General features: G+C 39.7%; 1 protein-coding gene across 2 annotated transcripts; it reads left to right on the top strand.

Moving 5' to 3' along the window:
- Positions 1–508: 508 nt before the first annotated feature.
- Positions 509–15,697, top strand: LOC311296729 (NACHT, LRR and PYD domains-containing protein 3-like). Of its 2 annotated transcripts, XM_084418611.1 has the most exons (10): positions 509–868; positions 1,108–1,203; positions 1,396–1,509; positions 2,027–2,140; positions 2,217–4,025; positions 4,765–4,935; positions 5,370–5,540; positions 9,406–9,576; positions 10,468–10,642; positions 14,206–15,697. In XM_084418611.1, exons 2-10 carry the CDS (start codon positions 1,154–1,156, stop codon positions 14,212–14,214), a joined length of 2,784 nt encoding a protein of 927 aa, XP_084274737.1. In that variant the 5' UTR covers positions 509–868; positions 1,108–1,153; the 3' UTR covers positions 14,215–15,697. The 2 variants fall into 2 exon arrangements, with proteins under 2 accessions (XP_084274737.1, XP_084274736.1); XM_084418610.1 differs by lacking the exons at positions 509–868; positions 1,108–1,203; positions 1,396–1,509 and having other exon boundaries at positions 2,053–2,140.

Raw genomic sequence — 15,697 nt, forward strand, 5'->3', positions numbered from 1 at the left:
TGAACAAGTTGTGTTCCACATTTTAGGTTGATATGTTGATATTTCGCTCCCTCACCCTTTCTGCCGTGTGCTCTAACGTTACACGGTTTGGAGCTGCGCGCTCTTGCTCGCTCGCTCTAGATTCCGGGTGATTTTAGCTAATTTGTGGGCATCAGGGAGCCGCTATCAATATGCGGGAGACTCCCGGATCTTCCGGGAGACATGGGATGTCTGCTCTAGAGATATTAAAAACTAGAAACTACTTTTTAGTTCATTTAACCGCTTTTGAATTTGAACCGGTATCGTTCAATTCTATGACAGCTGTGTTGCGTTCAGTCCAAGATGGCGGAGCTGCAGCTCTGCGCATGGGTGAGTTTGTTGCAATGGAACGTTCTATTGAGTTTCGCCTCTTGGTACTTCTATACTCTTTGACCTGTACGTTCGGTAGCACACGCATGCGCAGTATGTATCAGCTTCTCGTGCTTGTCAGTTCTCTCAGCACAACATGCCTCAGTTCAGTGAACTGTTGGAGTTACTGGAGTAAAATATAGGCCTACTCCGGGATATCGTTTTATTTTGAGTCGGAGGGACTGTCAGGCATGTCCGAAAGTGAGTAACTTTAGTAACTTGTGGATCAGCGCTGACTCGAGACGCGTACTGTTACGAACGATTAAGTCCGATTTGATGTAGGCACTATGGATGTAGGCTACTGGTTCGACCGGTTTTTTAGAGTTGATCTTTTGCCATTTAAACAGCCAGAATCGATTCTATACTGAGTGCCAAATGCAAAGTGTTTAATGGAAACCTTCACAAAAGCTAAGACACGAATTTTACGTGCATAAACGGCGGTGGATTTTGTGAATCTGAATGTGATCAAACGTTGATCAAGGTGAGTGTTCAGGTCTCGAGACGTTTTACAGGTGACTTCCGCATTTAGGCCAATATTAGCCTATTTCCCCTAAAGGACATATTCGTTATTTTATATTGATATTTTTCGTTTTAGAGCAAAACATGGTTTCATTGTTTCGTGTTGTCTGTGGTTTATTTAGCTTTGTGTTACTGTTTCTCTGAATCTCAGGTTCCGTTCAGCTGAATTATTGTGAATTATTGTTTGTCATTTCCATTCAGAGTCAGTGGTGAAGATCAGATTCTGTTTCAACTGTTCAGCTTCATCATGGATGAAATTCAAACATCCAGAAATGAAGATTTTTATCCAGGATGCAGGTATTTTGAATAAACTACAGATTAAATAATCTTTAAATTATAGTAAAGATGTTTTTATTAAGTGAAAAACTTTAATTTTATTGAAAACAATGAGACCAGCCAGTTTTTTTTTTTTTTTTTTTTTTTTTTATTAAAATACCTTTTAAGAACTAATATTAAAATATTATCACCAATATTTTTTTTATGCTATAGTTCAGTTCATCAGAAGAGATCAGAACCAGAGCCCAGCTGTGTGTCTATGAGGAGTGAGTCGTCTATGATTCATCCAGTATATTTTAAGAGTGGAGATACACAACATGATCTCAGGTATTACATTTCTATAAAAATATGATTATAGTATGGCATTTTATATTATCAGAACATTATCAATAATATATTCTACAAGATATGAACAATGTACAAGAAGAATGTTTGGTAACACTTTATTTTACAGTGTCCTTGTTACATATGTTGCATGTACTTACCATAGTAATAACAGTAAATTATGCATAATTACATGCAACTAACCCTCAACCAAATCCTAATCCTACCCTAACCCTATAGTAAGTACATGTAGTTACTTAATATTACTCAGTACTTAAATATATAATTACACTGTAACAATGACACCTTAAAATAAAGTGTAACCGAATGTTTTAATATAATATTTTAATGCATACAGTATAGTGTTGCTCACACAGAGAGACATCTGTGAAAGAACTCATTTCAATGTACAATATTTGTAACAGTGTAAATTAAATAATCATGAAGATTGTTTTATTGATAAATGGATATGTAATATGTTGAATATGGCAAATATGTTTAACTTTAAACTTTGTTATAGTTCAGTTCATCAGAAGAGATCAGAACCAGAGCCCAGCTGTGTGTCTATGAGGAGTGACGCGTCTATGGGTCATCCAGTATATTTTAAGAGTGCAGATACACAGACTGATCTCAGGTATTACATTTCAACAAAATATATGATTAAAAAAAGACATTGTGTTTATTAATACTGTGGTATTTTAATTTTACAGCCATGAAGTCCTCAACAGGTTTAGATCAAATCTGATGAAGAAGTTTGAGTGTCTGTATGAGGGAACGGCACAGCAGGGAAACCCAACACTCCTGAATGAGATTTACACAGAGCTCTACATCACAGAGAGTGAGAGTGGAGAGATCAGTAATGAACATGAGGTGAGACAGATTGAGACACAATCCAGGAGAGCAGCAATAGAGGACACACCGATCAAATGCAATGACATCTTTAGACCTTTACCTGGACAAGACAAACCCATCAGAACTGTGCTGACAAAGGGAGTCGCTGGCATTGGAAAAACAGTCTCTGTGCAGAAGTTCATCCTGGACTGGGCTGAAGAGAAAGAGAACCAGGACGTCCAGCTCATATTTCCACTTCCGTTCAGAGAGATCAATCTGATGAAGGACAAAACACTCAGTCTTTCAGATGTTCTTCATGTCTTTTTCCCTGAAACTAAAGAAATGGAAATATCCAGTGACAAATATAAAGTGTTGTTCATCTTTGATGGTCTGGACGAGTGTCGTCTGTCTCTGGATTCTCAGAGCGATGTGAGGTTGTGTGATGTAAGTGAATCAGCCTCAGTGGACGTGCTGCTGAAGAACCTCATTGTGGGGAATCTGCTTCCCTCTGCTCTCATCTGGATCACCTCCAGACCAGCAGCAGCCGATCTCGTCCCCTCTGAGTGTGTCCATCGAGTGACAGAGGTACGAGGCTTCAATGATCCACAGAAGGAGGAATACTTCAGGAAGAGAATCAGTGATCAGAGTCTGGCCAATACAATCATCACACACCTGAAGTCATCAAGGAGCCTCTACATCATGTGCCACATCCCAGTGTTCTGCTGGATCTCAGCCACTGTTCTGGAGAAGATGTTGAGCGAAGCAGAGACTGGAGAGATTCCCAAGACTCTCACTCAGATGTACACACACTTCCTGATCCTTCAGACCAACATCAAACATGAGAAGGACTATGAGAAGACCCTGACAGATGAAGACATGATCCTCAAACTGGGGAAACTGGCTTTTCAGCAGCTTGTGAAAGGCAATGTGATCTTCTATGAGGAAGACCTGAGAGAGTGTGGCATTGATGTGACAGAAGCATCAGTTTACTCAGGATTGTGCACTCAGATCTTCAGAGAGGAGTTTGGCTGGTATCAGGGGAAAGTCTTCTGCTTTGTTCATCTGAGCGTTCAGGAACATCTAGCAGCTCTATATGTGCATCTCTCCTGTACAATCAACAACACAAATGTGTTTGACTCAATCTCTAAACAGAGTTTGCGGTCTAAAATGAAGGGTTGGTTTCAGCTTAATTCACCAGAAGAACATGTTTCATTATCTGAGCTGCATCAGAGAGCTGTGAATGAGGCTCTACAGACTACAAATGGACATCTGGATCTTTTCCTGCGGTTTCTTCTGGGTCTGTCTGTGGAGTCTCATCAGATTCTCCTACAAAGACTAATGAAACAGACAAGAAGATCTGACAGCAATAAGAAAACATTTGAGTACATCAAGGAGAAGATCAGGACCATTGACTCTCCAGAGAAATCCATCAATCTGTTCCACTGTCTGAATGAACTGGGTGATCGTTCACTAGTGGAGGAAATACAACAGTATCTGAAATCTGGAAGAATAAAGGAAGCCAAACTCTCTTCATCTCAGTGGTCAGCTGTAGTCTTTGTGTTGATGACATCAGAGAAGAAGCTGGACAAGTTTGATATTAATGATTTTGTTGGAAGAGACAATAAAACTGAACAACTAAAGGCTCTTCAGAAGCTTCTTCCTGTGATTAAAGAATCCAGATCAGTTCAGTAAGTATCAATCAGAACAATCAGTTCACTGTTAAAACATCAGGAAAATAAAAGATTCATAAATTTTCAGTGCTGCAGATGTTGTCTAGAGTTCAGTGGTCAGTATTTGATGTGTTTCTTAAACCGTGACAATGTAAACTCCTTCAGGCATTCAAACAAAGTCAGAAAATGTGTTTATGAATAAATAATTCAGGTTTACTAGTTGAATGTTCTTGCACATAAAGAAGGAATTTAAATATTTAAATGAAATGATAAAAGAAATTAAGACCAAGCAAACAACTGGAGAAACAGCTAATTTATCAAGCAGCTCAAATCTCCTAAAAAACATTTGATGTATGGTTTACACAGCAGAGTCATACATTTACATTTTACTATTATATGGACAATTAAACATTTACTTGATGTATAGCTTAAAATTTACTAAAACTTCACAATTCAATTTTACTGTGAGATTGACAATAAAGAATCAATGTATTTTTGTCATGAAAATCTGTTAATGAGAGGATTCGTGAGCGTGAAGAACTCGGCACTGAACAAAAAAGAGATCAGCAAACATGTCTGTGATTGGCTACAGTTCTTACCGCTGCAAAAGCAATATTGTTGTAAATTTAAACATTTGACTATGAACCTTGGATAAGAATTTTACATTGTTAAATTATATTGGAATTGAAATTTGTTGGAAAGGTATTTGATAGTGTTTAAATTATTATTTGATTATTTGATTTTCATCTCTCTACAGGTTGAGTTATTGTGATCTCACAGATGAAGGTTGTGCTGCTCTGACTTCAGCTCTGATATCAAACCCTGAACACCTGAGAGAACTGAGTATGTCATGGAATAAAATAGGAAAATCAGTGAATCTGCTGTCTGATGTACTACAGAATCCTCACTGTAAACTGGAGAAACTGTGGTAAGATCATATTTGACTCTCACACATGAATCACAATGTAAAGTATATTTGAAGTGTTCAGCCTCTTTCTGCTGCTGTGAGTTCAGATTATTGAGCTGTAAATGATTGAACACATGAGCTGATCCTCAATAACATGAAACTGCAGGACTGAGAGTCACACTGAAATACTATGTTGTGAATAGTCTAATTTATTAAAGCAGATTTTGCACAAGACTGAATTTTAATATAGTGCAAATAAGAGATTATTTTTCCTGATTGAATGATACTTTAGATGTTTTATGATCATGTTTTGTGACATTTTGGATCTCAATCTAATGATCCATCAAATGTTAATTTGTGCTTTAAGTTTGAACTTTCTCTTTAATAATGGATTCACTGCTAAACTGATCTGATCTGAACCGAGAGAGTGAAGTGTGTGTCATTGTTCTCTACAGGTTGAGTAATTGTGGCATCACAGATGAAGGTTTTGCTGCTCTGACTTCAGCTCTGAGATCAAACCCTGAAAACCTGAGAGAACTGAGTCTGTCTGGGAATAAAATAGGAAAATCAGTGAATTTGCTGTCTGATGTACTACAGAATCCTCACTGTAAACTGGAGAGATTAGAGTAAGATCATATTTGACTCTCACACATGAATCACAATGTAAAGTATAATTGAAGTGTTCAGCCTCTTTCTGCTGCTGTGAGTTAGAATTTATAGTAAAAGCACATTGATTATAGCCTGGTTAAAACCAGACCATTCTCAGTAGTAACTGAGTTATGGTCTGGCAAAGCTTCATGAATAACTCATTTCCAAAGGGGCGTCACCAACGGACGTCGCTCAAATGCCTCTGGGCGCAATTGGATGGACCTAAAACCAATCAGAGCGATCGTCATCGTGTAAAGCCATATGCTGCATCCAAGTTACACTACGCCATAAAAGTATGTACTCTTTTTGTGAAGAAAATGTATTTACTTTTGAATGTGTAGCAAAAAAGTAGGCAAGCTTTGGGACATACTACTTCATCATCTTTATTGGACGGATCTGTCGTGTGCATCCTGTCACGTAAACTGCCCTGTCAATCATCTTGTCACAGTTAAAATCCTCTATTAAATCTAATTTAATTTCCTACTGTTTCGGAGAGAAATGTAGTAGCACGTTCATCTGCCAGTGGGTCTTTCATGGAGACTGTCCTCATGTGTTTGCAATTTGAATATAATAATGCATTTAAAAGTTGGTGCGCTTCACCAACGGACGTCGCTCAAATGCCTCTGGGCGCAATTGGATAGACCTAAAACCAATTAGAGCGATCGTCATCGTGTAAAGCTGAGCTTTCAACGTTTTTTGATTAGTGCCGCAATTTGGACGGATTAGAAATGGGCTTGAATGAGCTCTTTGCCAGACTACTTGCAGAGCAAATCTAAATTTGTCGGAAGTTTGTCTGGGTTTTCCCAGGCTATCTTTCTGCTGCTGTGAGTTCAGATTATTGAGCTGTAAATGATTGAACACATGAGCTGATCCTCAATAACATGAAACTGCAGGACTGAGAGTCACACTGAAATACACACTTTCACACACAATCAACATTTCAGTCTCTTGACTTTAAACAGACTCGAGCTCAACACAGTCAGAACTGAGAAATGAAGAACATGCTGGATTCATTCTTACTGTTAATTATGTTCATCTTTCTGCATTGACACTTTCTAAAGGATTGGTTTTAATTTTGTAAAATGAAAACACACACACACACACACACATAGCCTAGAAATCTAGACGCACCCTAGCGGCAGCAAAATTTATTTCGCAGCCAGGGGGGTCTAGCAACTCTCAATAGACCTTCTAGCTGCAAAAACCTAAATTGGGTCAGGCCAATCATGTCGTGTATAGAGTAGGCGGGGGCGGGCTTAACATAATGACGACAGAGTTGCGACGGCTGCCACTTGAAAACAAAGAATGGCTGCTGATGGAGAACAACGGTCTTTCGAATCAGCTTTGGCTGCGATTTGGGAGGACTTGGAGTTAAGTTTTTCTTTGAGAAAAGAGCAAAGAACGGCACTTAAAGGTAGGGTAGGTAATCCTGTTCAGAAACATTTTTTTTTATACTGGGTGAAATGGTCCTTCCATTCTGATAGTAGTCAATACATTATGTGTTCAGAAAAAGGAATGAAAAAAATCTGACCTCTGTAGCAGCTGTAGGACAGTAAAAACTCTGACCAATCACTGCCATTCGGTGCGAATGTAAAGAACCAATCAGATGCCTTCATGTCTCGTGCCCGAGCACCACTGTGTGCACAGCCCTGCGTGCACTAATCACATGTCACCGTTTCCGGAAACATTGAGCTCACTACACCGAGTAAGCAGGATTTTGCGGCACAATGGCAGATAAAATGCAGCCAAAACTACCAATACCAGCTTTGCTTGTAACTACTCGCCCTGACAAAAAGGCTAAAAAAAGAAAGTCTTGAGGCAGAAAAGGCTGCAACGAAACTGGCACTTGATAAAGCCAGAGGAAATTAACACAGACGCGTTTCGGCGCGTGACTTCCTCAGAGGAAGGCACGCACCGAAACGCGTCTGTGCAAATAAAAACAAAAATATATTTAAGCATAGTGCGGCCTCTCTCCCATTTTATGTATTACATGTGATTCTGACATGATGTCACTGCATGCACTGCGCTCCTTCCTCTCCACTCGTCTCAGGTAAATAAATGCGTCTTCCAGCTGAGCCTGAGCGTTTGGCGTCGCGCGTTCATGTGTTTTGGGGGCGTGGCTTTGGAAGGAGCCCAGAAGGGAGGGGGTGGAGTGAATGGAAATAATTAGCTGTGTTTACAACAGTCGTGAGAGGTCTACAGACACTCGATTTTTATACTCTCTTTTTCAGAGTACTTACATTTTAATTATGTATTGGTATATAAAGACAGTTTAAACAAATTTGGAATGTTTTTTTTTTGAAAAATCCTACCTACCCTGCCTTTAAGTCATTCTTAAAAAAAGGAAGATGTGTTCGTCGTTTTGCCGGCCAGATATGGCAAAAGTTGAATCTATCAACTAAGCTCTGCTGTTGGGAAAACGCTCTGGTTGGTTGAAGCGCTGTCCTATTGCGTGCAGAGGGAATTTGAAAGACAGCCGTTTATCCAGCCCCTCGGATTAAACCGCGTCTATGGTGAGTTTCCAGACCTAACATCTTGATGTAGGTCTGGCTTGCCAGGCTAACACACACACACACAAACACCAATTTATTACTCCATACATATTACATACAGATCTAAGTAACATAGCAAAACTAGTGTAAGACTTAAGAAATTAGAAAATGGCGGGCAGTCTAGTTGAGGAGCGACCACTCCCCGAGAAGACAAAGGACTTTTCAGGAATTTAACATTTGAACTTACTCTTGTGAAACTAGCACCACCATTCGAGACACAATTCTCACCTAAGCAATCCTAATCTACATATTTTTCCCTTGACCCCGCCATTCCCCCGTTCCCCCTCTCTCTCATGCAGAGATCACCTGAAATTCACCCAAAAATCTATATGGTTTAATGTGAATAATTATCATACACTATTACACATGAAATTTCATTTATAATTTCTCAGTGCAACTGGTACGAATGTCTCATTCCCAAAGAGGTAAACCAAAAAGGTAATAAGGTATTTAAGAGTTTACAGATAACTCGCACACAGAAGAGGGTGGGTCTTCCAGGCAAATGGCCTCCTGCTCTCAAAAGGTGTAAACTCTGAATGTAAATTCCCATTGTTAGCAAATGTTTCCATGTGAAATAAGTTTGTCTATATAAAGAAATGCAACAAGAGGAGCAGCGTGATTCTGTAACCCAGACCAGCCTGTGATGTGGTATATGCAAAACACTTCACATCATGTATTTTATAATGTCAAAGTTCGCATCTTCTCTTTATTCCAGAGCATTTGATGTTTTGTATCTATTACCTTTGAACTGATTATGAAATTGGCATGATATATTTACCTGACATAATAAATTGTAAACATTTGATTTTATTCTAACTGACTGACATTATTTTCAGTAAAGAGTTAAAAAGAAGTCAAACATTCGCTCACATTTAATGATGCACAGATATCATTAAAACCTTTTCATTTATGGAATTAGATGAAATAACAAGGTAATACATATGAAAAAGATTATTTCATTTGATCAAATTACTCTGCCACGAGGAAAGACAGTAACACGCAGAGACCTTCACCCGCTGATCGGATGCCTCCATTGCATTGGGCTGATTGAGTCAGGCTTACAGTACCCTGTGTAGTGAATAGTGTAATTTAAGAGATTATTTTTCCTGATTGAATGATACTTTAGATGTTTTATGATAATGTTTTGTGACATTTTGGATCTCCATCTAATGATCCATCAAACATATTAATTTGTGCTTTAAGTTTGAACTTTCTCTTTAATAATGGATTCACTGCTAAACTGATCTGATCTGAACTGAGAGAGTGAAGTGTGTGTCATTGTTCTCTACAGGTTGAGTTATTGTGATCTCAGAGATGAAGGTTTTGCTGTTCTGACTTCAGCTCTGAGATCAAACCCTGAACACCTGAGAGAACTGGATCTGTCTGGGAATAAAATAGGAAAATCAGTGAATCTGCTGTCTGATGTACTACAGAATCCTCACTGTAAACTGGAGAAACTGTGGTAAGATCATATTTGACTCTCACACATGAATCACAATGTAAAGTATATTTGAAGCGTTCAGCCTCTTTCTGCTGCTGTGAGTTCAGATTATTGAGCTGTAAATGATTGAACACATGAGCTGATCCTCAATAACATGAAACTGCAGGACTGAGAGTCACACTGAAATACACACTTTCACACACAATCAACATTTCAGTCTCTTGACTTTAAACAGACTCGAGCTCAACACAGTCAGAACTGAGAAATGAAGAACATGCTGGATTCATTCTTACTGTTAATTATGTTCATCTTTCTGCATTGACACTTTCCAAAGTATTGTTTTTAATTTTGTAAAATGAAAATACACACACACACAAACACACACACACACTAATTGACACTCCATACATACTACATAGTACAGATCTAAGTAACATAGTAAAACTAGCGTATGTAGTGAATAGTCTAATTTATTAAAGCAGATTTTGCACAAGACTGAATTTTAATATAGTGCAAATTGCCTTTGGCTTGCTCAGTTGGGGATATTTTGGGGATATTTAATTTTATTCTATCAATCAATAAATTCCACTAGAAACAAACTTTGTTGTATTATTTTATTTTAATACTGTGAAGCTGCTTTGATACAATCTGTATTGTGAAAAGCGCTATACAAATATACTTGATTTGATTTGATTTGATTTGATTTGCAAATAAGAAATTCTTTTTCCTGATTGAATGATACTTTAGATGTTTTATGATCATGTTTTGTGACATTTTGTATATCAATCTAATGATCCATCAAACATATTAATTTGTGCTTTAAGTTTGAACTTTCTCTTTAATAATGGATTCACTGCTAAACTGATCTGATCTGAACTGAGAGAGTGAAGTGTGTGTCATTGTTCTCTACAGGTTGAGTAATTGTGATCTCACAGATGAAGGTTTTGCTGCTCTGACTTCAGCTCTGAGATCAAACCCTGAACACCTGAGAGAACTGGATCTGTCATGGAATAAAATAGGAAAATCAGTGAATCTGCTGTCTGATGTACTACAGAATCCTCACTGTAAACTGGAGAAATTTGTTGGAGTAAGATCATATTTGACCCTCACACATGAATCACAATGTAAAGTATATTTGAAGTGTTCAGCCTCTTTGTGCTGCTGTGAGTTCAGATTATTGAGCTGTAAATGATTGAACATGTTTTACATCATCAATCAATGACACGTTTAGTGTCACACACGGGATTGAAATGGTGGCTACAGAAATCTCTAATGTTTATTTTGGTCATGGCTTGTCTTGAAAAACGAAGACAATTTGACAGTTGTCGTAGGAGAAGTCACACTGCAGGACTGAGAGTCAAATCTTCTGACACTGTCAGAATCTCGTCAGAGGTCAAATTTGGTCAAATTTTTTCGCAACGTTCATTAATCGGCTGTCGGTGAACATATCAAATAGAGCTGCACGATTAATCGCAATTAACATGAAATAGATTTTGCTTATCGCTATTATGAAATCACAAAAGCTGTGATTATTTATTATGTGCAGCTTGTCAATGATGTTGTCATGTTTTGGGTTTTGTTTCTTGTGCCTGGTTCTCGTCTTGTCATGTGATTCCCTGTTTGTCATGTGATCCTGCCATGTGTCTTGTCATTGGTTAATCATCTGATTATTGTTCACAGGTGTCCCTTGTCTTGTTGTTAGTCTTGTGTATTTAAGCCCTCATGTTTGCCCTGTGTCTTTGTCTAGTATTGCATGTTTTTTCAGTTCCCGGCCTTTGTGTCCAGTTCCCGGCCTTTGTGTCCAGTTCCCGGCCTTTGTGTCCAGTTCCCGGCCTTTGTGTCCAGTTCCCGGCCTTTGTGTCCAGTTCCCGGCCTTTGTGTCCAGTTCCCGGCCTTTGTGTCCAGTTCCCGGCCTTTGTGTCCAGTTTCCGGCCTTTGTGTCCAGTTTCCAGCCTTTGTTTAATGTTTGTTTTGTTAAAGTTGCATTTGGGTTCACTTCAACTTGCCTCCAGGATTACGTCATTACAGAATACTAGACCTAAATATGGATCCAGCAACCCGTCTCTTCCTTCTCCGCCAAGGTAACCGTCCGATCAAAAATTATGAAGAGGAGTTTTGTGGGCTTTGTCATGGGGTGGATTTCAATGATGAGGATTTGAAAGACATGTTTTGCTATGGGCTTAAGGACAATCTTGACTACCTCATGCCTGACAACACCCCTCAATGGACGCTAATTGAATATATTGACATGGCCCTTTTGTTGAGCGGTTCGTCCTTTACTGTGGGCTTTACGAAGGAGGAGCTCCACAAACCCACAATATCCCCTCAGCCTGAGTTTCTTCACGTCAGTCCTGCCGAGCCTGAGCTTTACATCACTTCTGCCGATCCAGAGACGGTTAACGTCACGTCTGCCGAGCCAGTGTCTCCGGACAAGATGGCCGCCGCCGAGCCTGTGTCTCCGGACAAGATGGCCGCCGCCGAGCCAGTGTCTTTCGACAAGATGGCTGACGCCACGTCGCCTGAGCCTTCAGCAGAGATGGCCACCACCACGCCTGTGCTGTGTTCCAGTCCAAAATTGTCATGCCCTTCACTCGCTAACTTCTCTTCGTCTCGTTCACTTGATCACTTGGAATCAGCTGTGGAGCTGATTTTATTATTTAAAAAAAAAATTCCCTTTAATAATTTGTTTAATGCAGCATTCAAATGTTTGTTTGTTTGGGTTGTTTTAAATTTAAAACATTATAATTAATATATCATAGAGTTGTCTGTGTGGTGGTGATTAGACGAGATATGTGGTGACGTCACAATCGTACTGCATTGTGGGACATATAGGTGCCTGAAGTGTACATTTGAAGCAGACTCGCTCCCTCGGTCAAAATCGAGGGAACGAGGGTCTGTCCATATAAACTTCCCTCATCCACTTCACGAAGTGGAACGCACTTCAAAATGGCGGCAGGGATTCCCCGAGGGGAAGCGCTTAGGGAAGTTCGCAAATGCATGTCTAAAAGTGGATTGGAACGCAGCACTGAACCTAAGCACTCAGCAAAGATGACCGTCGCCTGATCCCTCAGCAGAGATGGCTGCCGGTGTCTGTTCCTGAACTGTCTGGTCCGCCCTGTAGCCCTGAACCATCTGCTCCTCCCTGGTCGCCTGCACTGCCTGATCCGCCTCCCGTCTTGCCGCAGTCTTCAGGCCCTCTGCCGCTCCACGGGCCTGGCCCTCCATCCCGCCCTCGGGTCCGCCTCCTCTCCACAACCTTCCTGAACTTTTTTTTTTTTTTTTTGATGGGGCGTCAGGAGCCGCCCATAGAGGGGGGGCTATGATGTCATGTTTTGGGTTGTTTCTTGTGCCTGGTTCTCGTCTTGTCATGTGATTCCCTGTTTGTCATGTGATCCTGCCATGTGTCTTGTCATTGGTTAATCGTCTGATTTATTGTTCACAGGTGTCTTTTGTCGTTAGTCATGTGTATTTAAGCCCTCAAGTTTGCCCTGTGTCTTTGTCTAGTATTGCATGTTTTTACAGGTTCTTGTCTTTGTTTTCAGTTTCCAGCCTTTGTTTAATGTTTGTTTTGTTAAAGTTGCATTTGGGTTCACTTCAACTTGCCTCCAGGATTACGTCATTACAGACGTACGGCTCTGATCAGTAGTAAACGCTGCTCCATCTGAAAGCACTGCGAGTTTGAGTCGCTTTTAATGTGCATTTGAAAAAGCAACACTAATCAAACATCTTTTCAAACAAAGACAAACTAATGATCAAACACTTCAGGTTTTGGCCTAAGATCAGAGGAAACTTTTAGGATTTGCTAAATTTGTCTCAGACAGCCAAATCGTGGCCAAAATTGTGCAGTCGGTTTAACAGTAAAACTAGCCTATGTTGTGAATAGTCTCATTTATTAAAGCAGATTTTGCATAAGACTGAATTGTAATATAGTGCAAAGAAGAGATTATTTTTCCTGATTGAATGATACTTCAAATGTTTTATGATGTTTTGTGACATTTTAGATCTCAATCTAATGATCCCTCAAACATATTAATTTGTGCTTTAAAAGAACACTCCACCGTTTTTTCATAAAGATACATACCTCTCTCATCTCAGTGCGTGCACTCAATGGAATAGCACTTGGGATCACTTCGACTCAGCGCAGTAAAAAGTCATGTTGGTTCTAATGACAGAAGTGAGAGGGAGAGGGCGAGATGATTTTTCAGGAGTGACTTTTTACTGCGGCGAGTCGAAGTGCTCCCAAGTGCTATTCCGCCATACATTATAGTTATCCTTTTTACCTGCTTAGAAAAGCGCCACGTTTTATTTTGTGTCACCATACTTGGTCGTGTAACTACTCGTGTAAATGTATTTAAATAGGGAAAACGTGGATGTGTTTGGTCGCTTCTAACTTCATTACTGTTTGGTCCATAATGAATGAACTGGGCTAAGCTAAGTGCTATCAAAGTGTCGCCGCACGCCAGAGCGATTGAGTGCACGCACTGAGACGAGAGAGGTAAGTATCAACTTAGTTAAGGGAATAACATGGTTTAATATGAAAAAATGGTGGACTGTTCCTTAAGTTTGAACTTTCTCTTTAATAATGGATTCACTGCTAAACTGATCTGATCTGAACTGAGAGAGTTAAGTGTGTGTCATTGTTCTCTACAGGTTGAGTAATTGTGGCGTCACAGATGAAGGTTTTGCGGCTCTGACTTCAGCTCTGAGATCAAACCCTGAACACCTGAGAGAACTGGATCTGTCTGGGAATGAAATAGGAAAATCAGTGAATCTGCTGTCTGATGTACTGCAGAATCCTCACTGTAAACTGGAGAGACTGAGGTAAGATCATATTTGACTCTCACACATGTAACGACTGGGCTATGAATCATTTGTTCGTTTGTTCTGAATTAACAAATTCGGACTCTCTGTGTTTCCTGAGCACATTCCCTCTGAAACCCAAAGCCTTGTACACTCTGAACTCATTGATTGTAAATCAGGACTCTCGAGCATCTAAATTACTGGCATGGAGCCACCAGGTCTTGGTTTGGGTTGCCTTCTTCTGACACCATTTACGACTCTGCGATCCTCTCCAGAGACAATCATATACTCCTTTCTCCTAGCTTTGCAAGCTTCAAGAGAATTCCAAACCCCCTCTCTCTCAGCCAGAGAGATAACAAAACTTTCTATGTGACATTACGGACACACACGGACGGACACAGACTTTCCATGGACTTACTCATATACATACATTTCCAAATGTTTGATATATTCCTGTGTTGCATTTTATATGACCATGTCATATTGGAGTATCTACAATTTTATCGTGTGTTAATCGAACTTTAAATGCCTATAATCGTGCTTTTGATTGTAACTTTGTATCCTTAACTGTTTTATATTTCATTCTTGGTATCTGTTTACCGTCTCGCTCTGACTGAACCAACCATATACAGGAGATTACAGTAAAATGTATTATTCTATGTGTACCATCTTTCTGGGTAGAAATGAAGAATTCTAAACGCCGTCATAAACTATGTAGATGAACCGTCCGACAGGACAAAGGAAACTTTTCCCGCTTCAGATTCTCGGATGGTAATTGGCTGTTTGCGCGAACAGAGGCGTGAACCCATCCTCTCCATAAGAGACTGACACAGAAAGTTTCTCCAGAGCACTTTTTCTGAGAGGTTTCCGGTTCCATGGCTCCTTAGGGAGCTCTTCTCCATTTTTCTTTTCTTTTCTTTCTTCGTCTTTATTTTCGTCTCCGGACTTTTCCTACGTTCAGTGAAATGAACGTAATCGGCAACTTCAACTTTAAAGAGACTCTTTGAACCTCCCGCGACCACGCTCGCCCGGAAGAGATGAGAAAGCACGCCCCGCTCTTAAGGACACACACGCAAGACTCTGCTTTCCTCAGCAACACAAAGAGAACCATTTTGCAAGTATTAGTTTTATGGAACTTAATATGATTTGATTCCTTGGTGTCTCTCAAGGTTCATTTTGTCTGTGATTTTTGCCGTACTGTGATCTCTCTCATCCTCTATTAATTTGTGTTCGTTTGGTAATGTTTTCGTTTGTTTGTTTCTGTTGTATATACATGTATTCCGTGTGTAACTGTAGTTCGATGTATTATTAGATCAATTATTAAAATCCAATATATCCTCGA

This window comes from Rutilus rutilus, assembly GCF_951802725.1.
Source record: "Rutilus rutilus genome assembly, chromosome: 9".
Classification (NCBI taxonomy): domain Eukaryota; kingdom Metazoa; phylum Chordata; class Actinopteri; order Cypriniformes; family Leuciscidae; genus Rutilus; species Rutilus rutilus.